This window comes from Chinchilla lanigera, unplaced genomic scaffold (assembly GCF_000276665.1).
Source record: "Chinchilla lanigera isolate Chin_1 unplaced genomic scaffold, ChiLan1.0 scaffold00015, whole genome shotgun sequence".
NCBI classification, from domain to species: domain Eukaryota; kingdom Metazoa; phylum Chordata; class Mammalia; order Rodentia; family Chinchillidae; genus Chinchilla; species Chinchilla lanigera.
Window position 1 is genome coordinate 26,036,383 of NW_004955416.1, and position 13,003 is coordinate 26,049,385.

Sequence of the window (13,003 nt, forward strand, 5' to 3'; positions counted from 1 at the left end):
CGGTACCATCGGAGGCTGAACAGTGCAGGCGTTCCAAGCCACGCAATGTGTGCGATGCTCTTGGGGAAGAACTCATGCTGCTCCTAAGGACCAGATTAAAGAGCACAAGTCTCCAAGGACACCTGAGTGCTTTTTTGAAATCCTGCAAAATCACAGCCAGCACAATGGAGCCGCAGGAAACAGTTGGGAATTTTATTTAAAGCACTATTAATGAGGAAGGGTCCACAGCGAGGTTTCCTAGTGCTTATGAATATTTATTACAGTGCATTCTTAAAATTAACCCAAAAAATTAGGTCCAGTACAAATAGGAAACAGATTTCTAAGAGTCAATCATATGTTTACATTATGCAAATTATAGTTAAAGACTTATAACCAGAATATCATGAAATGCCAAAAAGGGGAAGTCGGGGGAGGGCTGCTGATATTTGAATTATTTTCCCAAAATGGACAAAATTATTTTCAGAGTTCCTGACAATCTGTGCACTGAGAGGCTCCTGTGGGCACGTCTTTTACTTTTTCTAACCTGGAAATGGAGTCACATACCCGAGGCAGTATCAGAAGCTCACGGTTGCTACAGCCCATTTATTCACAGTACTGAAGGCTCTGCTACACTGAGACGGGAACACCCTGGCCAAATCTCAGCCTCCCTCAGCCCTGGAGCAATGAGGAGGCTTTGCTTAGAAGCCAAAGACTCCCAGACAGCTAGCTAAGTGGCCCATGCTTCACAATTAACACATTAACACGAGGGTCAGTGTCACACGCTGAATAGCTTGCCCCAAAGATACCACCTTGAGCTTTGCAATACCAGCAGAGCAGAAAATCCTCTGGGTGGAAACCTGGACAGACACACAGGTGACGGGCAAAAGTCTGAGTGCACGGGAGGTGGGGAGCAGGAGGAGCCTCCATTTGCATCCTGAAGCTAAAGCCTGACAAGCACACCCCGGGGTGCAGCTCAGGGGTAGAACTGCGGCCTGGCATGCACGAGGCTCTCTGGGCTCCGGTCCCAGCACCACAAAAGCAGAAACCTGTAACTCCAAACTTGCACCAGCAGCCCCATCGCTGAAGGAGGGCCAACAAGTGAAAATGCTACCAGGCCTTCTCAGGAAATCAGTTCATACTCTCGTGAGCAGACTGTAAAACCCAGGGCGGTATAATAAAAGTGTAAAGTTACTAAACAGGATTAAATTTAAATTATAAACCAGAGCAGTCAGCAACAAGGTGCCTCCCTTTGCCTCCCAGGTGCCATGGGCTCGGGGTAGACTCCAGGCCCTAGATCTTCAGCTCCCACCCGGATCCTCAGGCCCCGCCAGCAGCCCCAGCTCACAGCCCCAGAAGCAAAAGACAGAGCCTCTTCTGCAAACTGAGGAGCTGGCCACAGGGGTCTCTTCATAAAGCACAGGGAGACTAAATGCGCTACAGACTGCAGAAACGTCACCGCCAGAAACAAAACCCCACTCAGTCCTCCCTCCCCACCCCCCTCCCCCTCCTCCAGACGCTCGCGGTGTGGCCTGGGAGGAGCTCCTTGACCACTCCCCCCTGCACCTGGGGAACAAGAACAGTCCCTGCAACTCACAGGGCCCTGGCGATAGTGCAGGGCAGTGTCCGCTCCAGCGCACAGTCTTCTGTGGGTTGCTCTTCCTAGGAACAGCGAGTGCACACTGTCAGGCACGGTAGCACAGGCCTGTAATCCCCACTACCCAGGAGGCTGAGGCGGAAGGATTGCCAGTGTAAGACCAACCTGGGCAACGTAGCCAGACAAAATAGAAGAAAAGAAAAATAAAGGACTAGGAGTAACACTTGGTGGTAGTGTGCTTGCCTAGAACGTGTGATATTCAATCACCAGTAACACACACACACACACACACACACACACAGAGCAAGGGCCACCCATGAATGCAGCTCTGAGTATTGCCACTGTGAGCAAAATACATATACAAAAACTAATAGTGCACCATCGGATCCCTAAAGCTGAAAATGAACCATCTCTGCCTTCATGATCTTGTAAGTGAGTCTAGGAGCACAAGCATCATTTCCTAGATGTCTGATTTCATCCACTGCACGCAGTGAAATCAGGACCCTTGTTCTGAAAATCCAGGGCTGGAGGTGCAGCTCAGTGGTAGAGCACTTGGCTAGCATTTGAGAGACTCTGTCCTCAATACCCAGCACTACAGGTGCGCGCGCGCGCGCCCACACACACACACACACACACACATGCACGCGCATATCCATGAGCAACCACCAACCTGTCTTTGTGTCCCGGGGATTAACCAAAACCAGTATTTTGTGTTGAGGTTCATCCCGGTAAACAGTGCAAAAGCAAACAGATGAAGTTTCAAGCTTAACCTGGAAAAAAAAAAAAAAAACAATTCTTTTGGTCTTTCATCATGCGAAGGGCACAGGAAATTACTGAACAGCTAATTAGCACACATTCACTGAAAGAACACGGTTTCACAGAAGTTAGTGTAATAAGACACAGGCAACAGGAAAACAGAGACCCTACCCACCCGGGCTCACCACTGGAGCAACTTGGCAAAGGTTGTCCGTCCCCTAAACCTCCTCCCATGGTCACTTGTCCTTCTACGAAGGTTGCCTAAACACCTCGTCTGCTGGCAAATGCCCTAGGGCCCTCTCCTTCCGGCCAACTTCCTACTCCAGCAGGTTCCTCCATCCTAATCCTCCTCGGGCTCCAGCCTACAACAGCCGAGGGCCACACACACGCCTCTGATCTGTACCTTCACTGTCCTTCCCAAGAGCTGCTGGCCACCCAGGATGTCACCTGGCTGCCTGCTGCCTCGCTCTGGTCCCCACAAGCAGTCTCAAGAAACACACAGCAGCTCTGGACCCTCGAAGCTCGGCCCCATGCCTTGTGGCTGCCAGGTGAAAAAACTCAACTTGGGCCACCTATTTACTTAGACAAGAGAGGAAAAGGGGTCTCTAACACTGGGACTGTCCCAACTTTCAGGAGCCTTCATCCGAAGCATTCTCTGTGGCCATCAAACCCTCTGACCCCACCCTCTAAAGCAGAAGGTCAACACATTCCATTACCAAGTCTGTTTTGAAAACCGAGAAGAGGATAGGAAATTAGAAAAGAATGTGTCGGCTGAGCTGGGCAGGCAGGTTGCTTGTAAAAATTTACAGCAGCCTCTACGGTTTCAGAGAACTATTTCCTAACAAATCCTGGGATCCATAAACGTCTCCGTGCCTTCTCCCCTTTCTGAGGTCACTTTCATGAAGAGTCCTGCAGAGGTTATCTGAGGCTAGGGTTGTTCACAGCACGGCCACTCCACACGGTCACTAGACAAAATGCTCACAAAGCGTCCAACCAACCTGGGAAGATGCTTATTATAGACAACATTGCAGAGAGTGAACTTCCCTTGAAAGAGAATGCACAAAATACAAATCAAAAGAAAACGCATTAAACTGTTTACAGTGGTCAACCACGGCTGGTGGTATTTGCTCTAACTTTAGTCCTGGCTCCCAAGTGCTACACAACAAATGTGTGCTGTTTTACGACCAGAAATACCACTAAGTGTTATTGTGCCTGAAATGTGACAGGACAATCACCGGGCTGGAAGGAAGAGTTCATTAAGAAAATACTTAGACCGATCCTCAAACCTCCTCTTCATCTTTCTGCGTTGGAAAAACTCCCCACACAAAAAGAAAAGTGAAACCTGCTCAAAGCAAGGAGGAGGTCTAGGTTGGAGGCAGTTTGTTAAATAGCAGGAAAACGCTCGCATCTCATAGGGAACCCCCCAATGGTAGGAAACCAAAGGCTCATTTTCATGAAATTATTTTCTTTAGAAGGAGAAGAAGCCAGCCACTGCAGCATCTCCATGGAATCCAAACAGCTTAGCTTAGTAACTGTCTTCTTTTATGTTTCTGTTAACTACGTTCGTTTTAGTCACTCACTGAATATCCTCCTGGTGTTTTTTTTAAGTAGTGCTAAATGCACAAGCAGTCTGGGAAGTAGCTTACAGACAGGGCACTTACCTAGCGTGACAAAGGGTTACTCCTTAAAAAAAAAATGTGGAACCATAGAAATGGGTGCAATAAAAGCAGACAATTGAAACTGCGCCTTAAAGAACTTCTGCGCGAGCTCTTGCGTATCACTGCCCTTCTGACTGACCCGCAGGCTTTCCATCCACCCTGGCATTGGCAGCCCGCAATCCTTGGGCTCCCTAAAAGGAATCCCCAGGTCTCGACGCAGGGCTTGCGCAATTCTGGAGCAGCGCCACTAGGGGGCGCCGAAAGCGTGTGCGGATTGCGACCTCCCTCTCCAACCACCAACCTGAGTCACCCCGGGAGAGCTGGGGTCTTCGCCCCTGGAAACTACGGGCTTTAAGTCCCAGGGAAGCCGCAGTTTACAGGCGCACACCACGCTGTTTCCATTAGCCCTGTACCAGCTTCCTGCACTCTGCCATATCCCTGACCTCCTCAACCAGCTCTGCCCGCCAGAGAGCGAGGGTTTCCCGCCCGAGTGAGATCTTACAGGACTCCCACAAGAAATCTGGGTCTCTTTATGCAGATCGACCTCGAATCTGAAAGGAAGGAGACCGGGTAGGGACCGCCAGAAGTTACATCCTCTTGTTACTTACTTTCCGTGGGGAGGAAGAAAATCCTAGCGGTGACACAGTTTTACAATTTTACCCACAGTCCCACCAACCCAACGGGTAGAACACTGCATTTCTCTCTGTTCCTTTCTATCCCCTGCCCGCAATACATTGAGTCAGTGCCGAAAATCACAGTCGACAGAACCTGACTCCGAATCACAAGCCGTTCAGACTCAATCGAGGAAACAATGCCCTCGTTTCACAAACGGAGACACTGAGACCTAGGCAGGTGTTTCATGCAGCATCTCATTTAATCCTCATAAAGCCACTATGAGATAAGTACTATTATTGTCTCAGTTGTAGAGATGAGAATTCCAAGACCAGAGAGGGTAAGACACTTGTTCAAGGTCACACAGCAAGCAAGTGGTAGACATAGGACTTCCACAGGCTCCTTGCTTGGCACAACCATACTCAAATTCAGGATTCCAGAGTCCCAAAACAAGATTCCTCCTGCTCCCTCAGGTAGAATTATTTATTCACTCCAACACAGTTGCGTTGTGTTGTGTTCTAAATCTAGAGCACTCCTCTGTGACCTGCTACTCTCTAAGTTAGACTTGACGGGAATGTCACACCTACCTGTTCCCCAGTGGGAAGAGAGAAGCTCTCCGCTGAGGGCCGAGTCCTGTCCCCAAGCGAAGTGTAGTAAGCCAGAGCCAGAGCTGCCTCCCGCTGGCCCTCCAGGTCATCTTCCAGAGCGTCCACGGGGTAAGTGCCTGCTCCAGGACAAGGGCACAGAATGGTATTGTTTTTACTCTTTCGCTAAAGAGAAAATAACTTTTTTTGAAGATTTAAAAACAAAGAATATTTGCTTTTAGCACGGTCTCTCATGTATGGGAAACCCAAACTATAACTAAAGAGGGAGATAGCAGATAGATAACAGGACACAGGGCAACAGATCCTTCTCAGATGGGGAGGGGATCAGGAGATATGGGAGGGGCAGGGAGGGGAGAAAAGGAACTGTATGTTTTTTCATTTTATTTTATTTTTGTCTTTCTGAGACAGGGTCTTGCTATGCAGTTCAGGCTGGCCTTGAGCTCACTTTGTAGCCCAGACTGATCTCGAACTTCCAATGATCCTCCTGCCTCAGCCTCCCGAGTGCTGGGATTACAGGCGTGCGCCACCACACCCGGCTAGGAACCGGATGTTATGCACCTGTACGGACTCCACTCCGTGTGAACATTAGGTGATGCAGACATGGACTAATAAAGAAAGAACCCCAAACAATGGTGCTAAGGTGCTGCATAAAAATATAACACTTAGCGATTACTGAATTTGGATAGTGGCCTTTCAACATTCACTGTAGTGTGCAGTGAGCCTTTCTCTCAGCTTGCTAATGTTGATAATAAAAGCTGAAACATGAAACAATCAAACGGCATCTCTCTATTCCATTATAGACCGTTTAGGAAATGTTTTCATTCACCCCAGCTACCGAGTGACTTCCCAGATGCTTCCAGCGGCCAGCATGGTGGGCTGGTACCTCGGAGACTGAGAACAGCTGGTCAGAGTCGTGGGAACCATCACGGTCCAGGTGGGGCTCTCCTTACCTTACAGCACGGTGCGGGTCCCTAAGATTTTGCCAGTTCTGCCCCTGGCCGAAAGTCACAAAGTGTGGGCAGCAGTTTGAATGAAGAGAAAACCACACATTGAGCACAGATAAACTACTGAACGTACCCGTTTGCAAAGAAATCAGGTGCAAGTTAACTGGCGCTCACTGCCTCCTGCTTGCTGTGCTTTTAGGGAAAACGTCCTAGAATAATCACACAGACCGATAACAGCCAGTTCAGCTGGACCGCACCAAGCAGGTACCCCCTCTGCAAGGCCCAGCCACAGTACCTGGCGCTGGCTGCATGCAGACCCCACCTCTGCCTTTGATTTGCTTCTGGCCTCCTACAAAGGGGGAGAGCTGCCATATCAGCTGCCTGCACCTCGTTTTTCTCATGCGATTCCTCTTCTTCCCCATCCTCCCTTTATTCCTCCTCTCCCTTAGCTCCTCCTCCTCTTCCCCCCAAAAAGGTCGACCTGGACGAGACCCACCCTCAATACCCCGTAGAACCGCGGCCCCCACCCTTCTCTCAGACGTCCCTTCACCCTGCAGCCGCTTTGCTGGAAAGAGAGACAGCCGTCAGCAGCAAAAGCGTCAGAATGAATTTCTGCCCAGATGAATTTCTCTGCAGCTCAGGAGTTACCAGAGGAAAAGCTCACAGAGCGCGGAGGACGGCAGGGGCCACAGTGGCCGGGACATGATCTCGCATCATCCTAAGCCCTGAGCTCTCACTTTCCACAGTGAAAATGTCGGCCAGCCTGGGGAGGTAAATGACACGGGGAAAACAGTGGCCTCCGGATCTGCGGATTCTGCATCCACGCATTCGACCAACCACAGGCAGGAAAGGCTGGGAGAAAATCACATCTGCATGGAGCAAAAGTGGACTTCTTTCCTATTAGTCCCTACCCAGCACCACGTAGCAAGTGCTTGCATACATTTGCATCGTATTAGGGGTTATAAATCCCCTGAAGATTAAATGTCCTAGGTGGTGCCTAGGTCATAAATCAATGCTCCATTGTATTTAAGGGACTTGAGCACCCACAGATTTTGATATAGGGAGGCAGGGCCAGCAAGCTAGTTCCTCATGGATACTGAAGGACAACTGTACATTGTTCCTCTTTTCCATTGTTTAAAGACTTGACATATGAAATTCACACACACACACGTTGCAAATGTCTCAACAAAGACACAGACACGACAGTCCATTTAGTGGCGATCAGCGCTTCAGTGACGAGCTTTGGGATCTCTGTCTACAAAGGAGACAGAGCCTCCCTGTGGCCAAGATAGTGTGCAGAAGGCATACATTTGTGTGCGTGCACATGTGTGTGTGTGTGTGTGTGTGTGTGCGCCACACACGTGTGGCCTGTGTCCTCTCCGTACATGAACACATTCTGGGAAGCCCAGTCTCCTTCCCACCTTGCTGAGCCAGGAAATCCTAGCACCAATCAGATCTGCAGGGCCCTGGGCTGACCTTCCTTACCCTCACTGGGCCCTTCACTGGGCAGCCCAGGAGCTGGATGGATCCGAAGCAGAGATCCTGTTTCTCACTCAGGGATCACTTCAGAACTGTTTCAGAGACCAAACCCAGGCTGTGCCATCCCCCACCCTGACATCCGTCCCTAACTGAGTTCCGGGTCTCAGCCTCCCGCCTCCTGTCCACCCACTCCAAACAGAAGAACAGAAGACACTAACATTCTTCGGGATCCAGATGCTGGCCAGCTGCTGAGCACCCCTGCCCTGGTTCCACAGAATCCTGCTCCCCTCCACCTTCCAAGGAGGAAGCTAAGACCTCACAAGCAGGTGGCCGCACCAGGCAGGAACCCAGATCCGATTTCAGAGTCTGTGCCCAACCTCAGATGGGGTCGGAGACCTGACTGAACCCATGTCCTCCGCTGTCCCACTCCCACGGCCTCAGCTCCAACACCCGGGGGGTGCTCGACAGTCCTGCCAGGCGCCTTCTGCTGCTCCAGCCTCCAGGTTCACCCAGATGCAGCCAGCACGGTGGGGAGCCTTCCCTGAGCCCTCAGAGGAAAGGGCTGGGACTTCAGGGAGCACTGAGTCCTGTGTTCAGGTCACAGCTCAGCCTAGAAGGAGACTGATGCTGCTGGCCACTCCCTTGTCCTCAGCAACCTGCTCCCACTTAGCTTTGTTCTTCATCATCCTCACCCGTGGCCCCGACACAAGGAAAGCTGCCGGGGCTTTCTGAGCTCAACACAGCTTCCAGTCTCACCCAGCCCCGCAGGAAGGCTCCTCTCTTTGCCTTTCCCATCCAAAGTCCTTAGCACTTTAAGGCGGTGGCTCACCCATGCCTTCCCAAGGAACTGCTGTTCGTTTCCTCAAGTTGCTCAAGGGGCTTCTTAAGGGTAGGCAGGAAGATTGGGTGAAGCTCCCAATAGACTGGAACACCAGGAAGAGGACCAATTCAACCCTGAGCCCCCTCGGGCGGTCTGAACCAGTTGCTATGGCTACTGCTCTCCGAAGCTCCCAGCATCACCAGCTCCAGCAGGAAGGAGAGCTCCGACCTTGATTTTTACTCTGCTGCTGGCCCTGGCCCTTGAGGGAGATCTCAGTCAGATCTGGACCCTCAGTCCTGTCCACTGAGGTCGCAGGGCTGACGGAAAAGCATCATCGCCCACCGCACAGAGAAGCTGACATTGGTTGGCCCCTTGAGAGTGTTCCTCCTGTCAGCAGGAGTGGGAGGACACTGTGGTCCTCAGGGAGGGATCACTCCTCCTAAGGCTACCAGGCCAGAAGCCTGGCTTCTGCCTGATTTCCCCTGGCTGCCAAGAGTCGCCTGGCATCTCTCTGGTTGTGTGTGGTCAGGAGAAACGCAATGTATACGTTTTGCTCCTTACAAACCATGAAATCATTTCCCCTGCAGGTTATGCTGCCTGGGCCGTCAGACCCCCTCAAAGAACTCTATGAACAATGGCCTCCAGACACAGGCTGTCCCCAGGGGACGTAGAAGCAGGTGACCAGGTGTCTTCTCAGAGTCTAAAACCGCTGGAATGAGCAGACATGTTCCAGCAGGGTTGTCCTGGGTGAGGGCTGCATCCAGCCCTCCTCCGGAAAGAGGCCGGTACATATAAATGAAACTCCCCTGGACCACAGCAAGGAGAGGGGGACCTTAATACGCTCTGAGGAATGTGGCCCCCACATGCGGTTCCCTTTCAAGCACTCAGAACAGGGTGCGGACTCCCACGCAGCCACCCTGGGGAGGCAACACTGCCTAGAGAAGTGAGAAGAGCCCAGGGGAGCCCCTCACCCTGGGGCCCACGACTCCCCCGCCATCTTTTAATGGATTTGTTCTCTTCTGTCTGAGGAAAACTTCCCCATCAGGAACCTCACTGCCATCCCTCCCACAGAGAAAATGCTGGGGTCGGTTAGCTTTCTGGAAAACTGGGTGGAAGGGAAAACAGGAGCTGCTGAAGGCAGAAGAGGGAAGGGGGCATCTGGGGTCCAGCAGGGAGGAAGACACCCCTCCCCAACCCAGGAGGAAGGAAGACAGGCCACCTCTGTCCCCATCTCGAAAACACACATGCACACACGCATGCTTGGGAGGGAGGGAGGCAGGCAGGAAGCCCCTTTGTACCCCACAGAGTCCCCCATGGTCACCCCTCCAAACCTCCAGGCTGCCTGGGTAAGTAAACAAGTCCGGGGTGTTTTCTACAGGCGCCCGAGGCCCAGCCCAGGACCAGCCTGGTTCAGCTGTGATGGAAGGCAGGCTCCACACAGGCTTCCAGATGTGAAATGCTAACAGGCTTTAATGGCTTCAACTGAACAGGAAATATTTTCCCAAAGCCAAAAGAATGTAATCTTTTCAGTACAATGTAAAATGCTTTTATTAAAAAGGCACACAGTTGAAATGATAATTTACTGCAGGCTCTAGAGAAATTGCAATCCCTCAACAAACCCGGAACTGAAGAATTCACTGTAAGCATATACTGGCATAGGCACCCTAAAAACAAAAATAACGACATAGCTGAAAGAGTTCTTCTAGGGAGGATATTTAAATTATTCACAGTCTTTGCACCCAAGCACGAGTTCCAGGACTATGTCAAAAGTAGGCTGGGCCCAGGGCCACTGCTAGTCCCCCACGGCCATCAGCCACCACCACTGCTGGGTCCCCCGCTGCTGGTCACTCGGGCCAGGCCTACAGCTCAGGCCTTTCCCAGCGTGTTTCAGCTCTTCTGATAGAAACAGCAATGGCAAATAATGAACACCTTGAAAGGGATCTGTGATTTGCTCTCAATCCCCGATTTGGTGTCATTTACGAAGTATTCTCTCTGAACACCACCTCACCGCAAAGATTAGGAAAATTCCTTCATTTGAGCAAAGCATAATTTTTCTCAGATGGGACTACTATTAGGAGAAACACTAAGGGAGATATTTTTAAATTTACTAGCCCCACTCTTACGAACTTGGCCTATGCTAACACCCACTACCTGGCAGAAACTCTGGGGCATTACATCATTGGAAAGGCTGGCTCCAGTCACTCGAATTTCTAAGTAATGCAGCTTGTCATTCTGCAGCTACAGAAAGAATAGCTCTTGCTTGGGATAACGTGGAAAAAACTTACAGATACAAAGGTATAACGTAATAGTCACCTCTTACTTTTTGGAAGACATGGCTCATACAGAAGCTTTTATCCTATTTTTGCTTTTCTGTGTTTTTCACATAGGTGATCTGGCTTTTTTATTCACAAATCAACTTTTTAAAGGAACTTGTTATGGATGGAATTCTTAGTAAAGAAGAAATCTACAGGGCCAGGGTGGAGTGGCTATGTTTGGGCTTGGTAGACAGTGAGATAGATAAATTGATTGATTGATTGATTGATTGATTGATAGATGATAGATAGGTAAGTAGATAGATAGATAGATCATAGATGACTAAATTGCCTTGGCAGAACTCAAACTTGTGGTCTTCCTGCCTCAGCCTCTCAAAGTGTGCAAGACTAGTTTCTAACCAGTGTTAGAGACCTCTATGTGTACTTTGGACCTCCACTATAAGAATCCCTGGGAGACCCTTAAGTGCAGGAGTGAAAGCTTTACTCTTACGCTTAAGCACAAGTGGCTGCAGGAAAGTGTTAGAAGGATCCCACCGAGTCTCTCTCCTCTGCCCCTCCCTCAGCCGGGGAGCAGCCGTCATTCCCACCCTCTCCTGGAGAGCCGCGAGGTTGGAGCCTGCACAGCGTGTCCTGGTGCATCCTAGGCAAGTCTCATTAGCATCTTAAGTCTCCACCTAGAAGTGTGCGTGTTACTATGGAAATGAAGCAAAGGTTAGTCTTGGTCCAGGGTCTCTTTTTTGCGCATGCTCTTATTTAAGGGAGCTGCTGAGCTCCCCTGTTGCGTGGGGCACCAACTTAAGTGCGAAAGCCTCAAAGCTTTGTTTCTCAGACTTCGGAGCTGTTGATGGCACAGTCCGCAGTCAGCAGAAATTCAGCAGCGTGGCACGAGAAGACGCTGTGAGGTCTGAACCCAGCGTTCCGCGTCCCAGAGCAGTGGGATGGCGCTAAAAAGCAGGAGAGCTTCACGGCCACGGCCGCTGCTCAGAACTGACAGCCGGGAAGCCCTAAGACCCCCAGTTTCTCGGGAGGTGTATGTTTCACTGCATAGTACAGTACAGCCCCCGAGAAGAGTGTTTGTGAAGCCGTCTGCTCAGGGTCTCAAGGAAAAAGGGAAGGAGAGCGGGGTCGGGGGAGCAAGGAAGAGGGAAAATGCAGATTTCACGCTGAGCCACCAGAATATCCATCACAGGCTGCCTCAAAACTGAGTTTCTTTTAACTTAAGAACAGCTATGTTTAATTTTCTTGGTTTTGGATTTGGTTTGTTGGAGCATTTTGCGGGGGGCTGCTAAGGATGGAACCTAAGGCCTTGCGCAAACTAAGCATACATTACCACAGAGCTACACCCCATCCCAAATATGTTTGATTAAAGAGAAAAGAGCTGTTGCATTCGCATAGTTGTGTAAGCCAATGCCTGGCATTTATTTAACAGCAAAGCAGCTAAGGTTTGTGTACACGTCACTACAGCTTTCCTGGTATTGTCCCACTGTTTTCCCTAATGCATCTTTTGGATTTTGGATCACCAGCTCTGCAAGATATGCCTGGGTTATGCCCGCAGAAGGAGTTTTCTGCTGCCAATGTGTTCAGAAAAAGACCCGCTATGGCTCTGAGCTCACTGCTGGGAGTTCTATGCTCCTCTCACAATGAGAACAAGAATTCTGCAGCAAAAAATAATTTGCTTAACTTGGCACTTATTTCCCAGACATATTTAACTAGGGACCCCTTGTCCCAGAACACTGACAGATGACAACATATACCTTGGAGAAGAGCACTTTGAAAGAATGTCACAGTGGAAGGACCCATGGCTATCAGAGAGACAGACAGCAGCAAAGCAGGTTCCTGGAGGTCAAGATCAGGGCATGTAGGGCCCACCACCAGGAAACTCAACCCTGGTGGCAGAGCACCCTTCTCCATAGAAAAGTAGAGAACAGAAGGTGAGCCCGCAAACACTTGGATATTTTTGTTGTCTTTTAGAGAGCATCTGATTGCCAAAATATTCTTAGCAAAACATTTTTTTAAAAAAAGTTGGAAGACAGAATGTAGAATATGTTCGAATTTTTTGAGCAGATGAGCAAAATTGTCAGGAAATGAGGAGGCGCTGTTGAAGGTCTGCAGGTGGCGACAGCAAAGGTTTTATTACATATAATTGACAGGCAACCTGTTGCTCTATTATCACATATTTAGTATTGGACAACTTGCAACTTGTCATTGCCTTGGCTGAGAATAAATCACTTGTCCTAAATCTAAGATGGTGAAATATGCAGATGACTTTCTGTGCTGCCCACA

General features: G+C 50.0%; 1 protein-coding gene across 3 annotated transcripts in view; it reads right to left on the reverse strand.

Annotated features, from left to right (window-relative positions):
- The window catches only part of Fam169b (family with sequence similarity 169, member B), a 174,755-nt gene that overhangs the window by 149,791 nt on the left and 11,961 nt on the right, over positions 1-13,003 (reverse strand). For all 3 annotated transcript variants that reach the window (XM_013512513.1, XM_005381613.1, XM_005381614.2), the window contains exons 2-3: positions 5,187-5,323; positions 2,244-2,343 (exon numbers count right to left, since the gene is read on the reverse strand). In XM_013512513.1, coding sequence (XP_013367967.1) covers positions 2,244-2,343; positions 5,187-5,323 — 237 coding nt within the window. The remainder of the gene's footprint in view (positions 1-2,243; positions 2,344-5,186; positions 5,324-13,003) is intronic.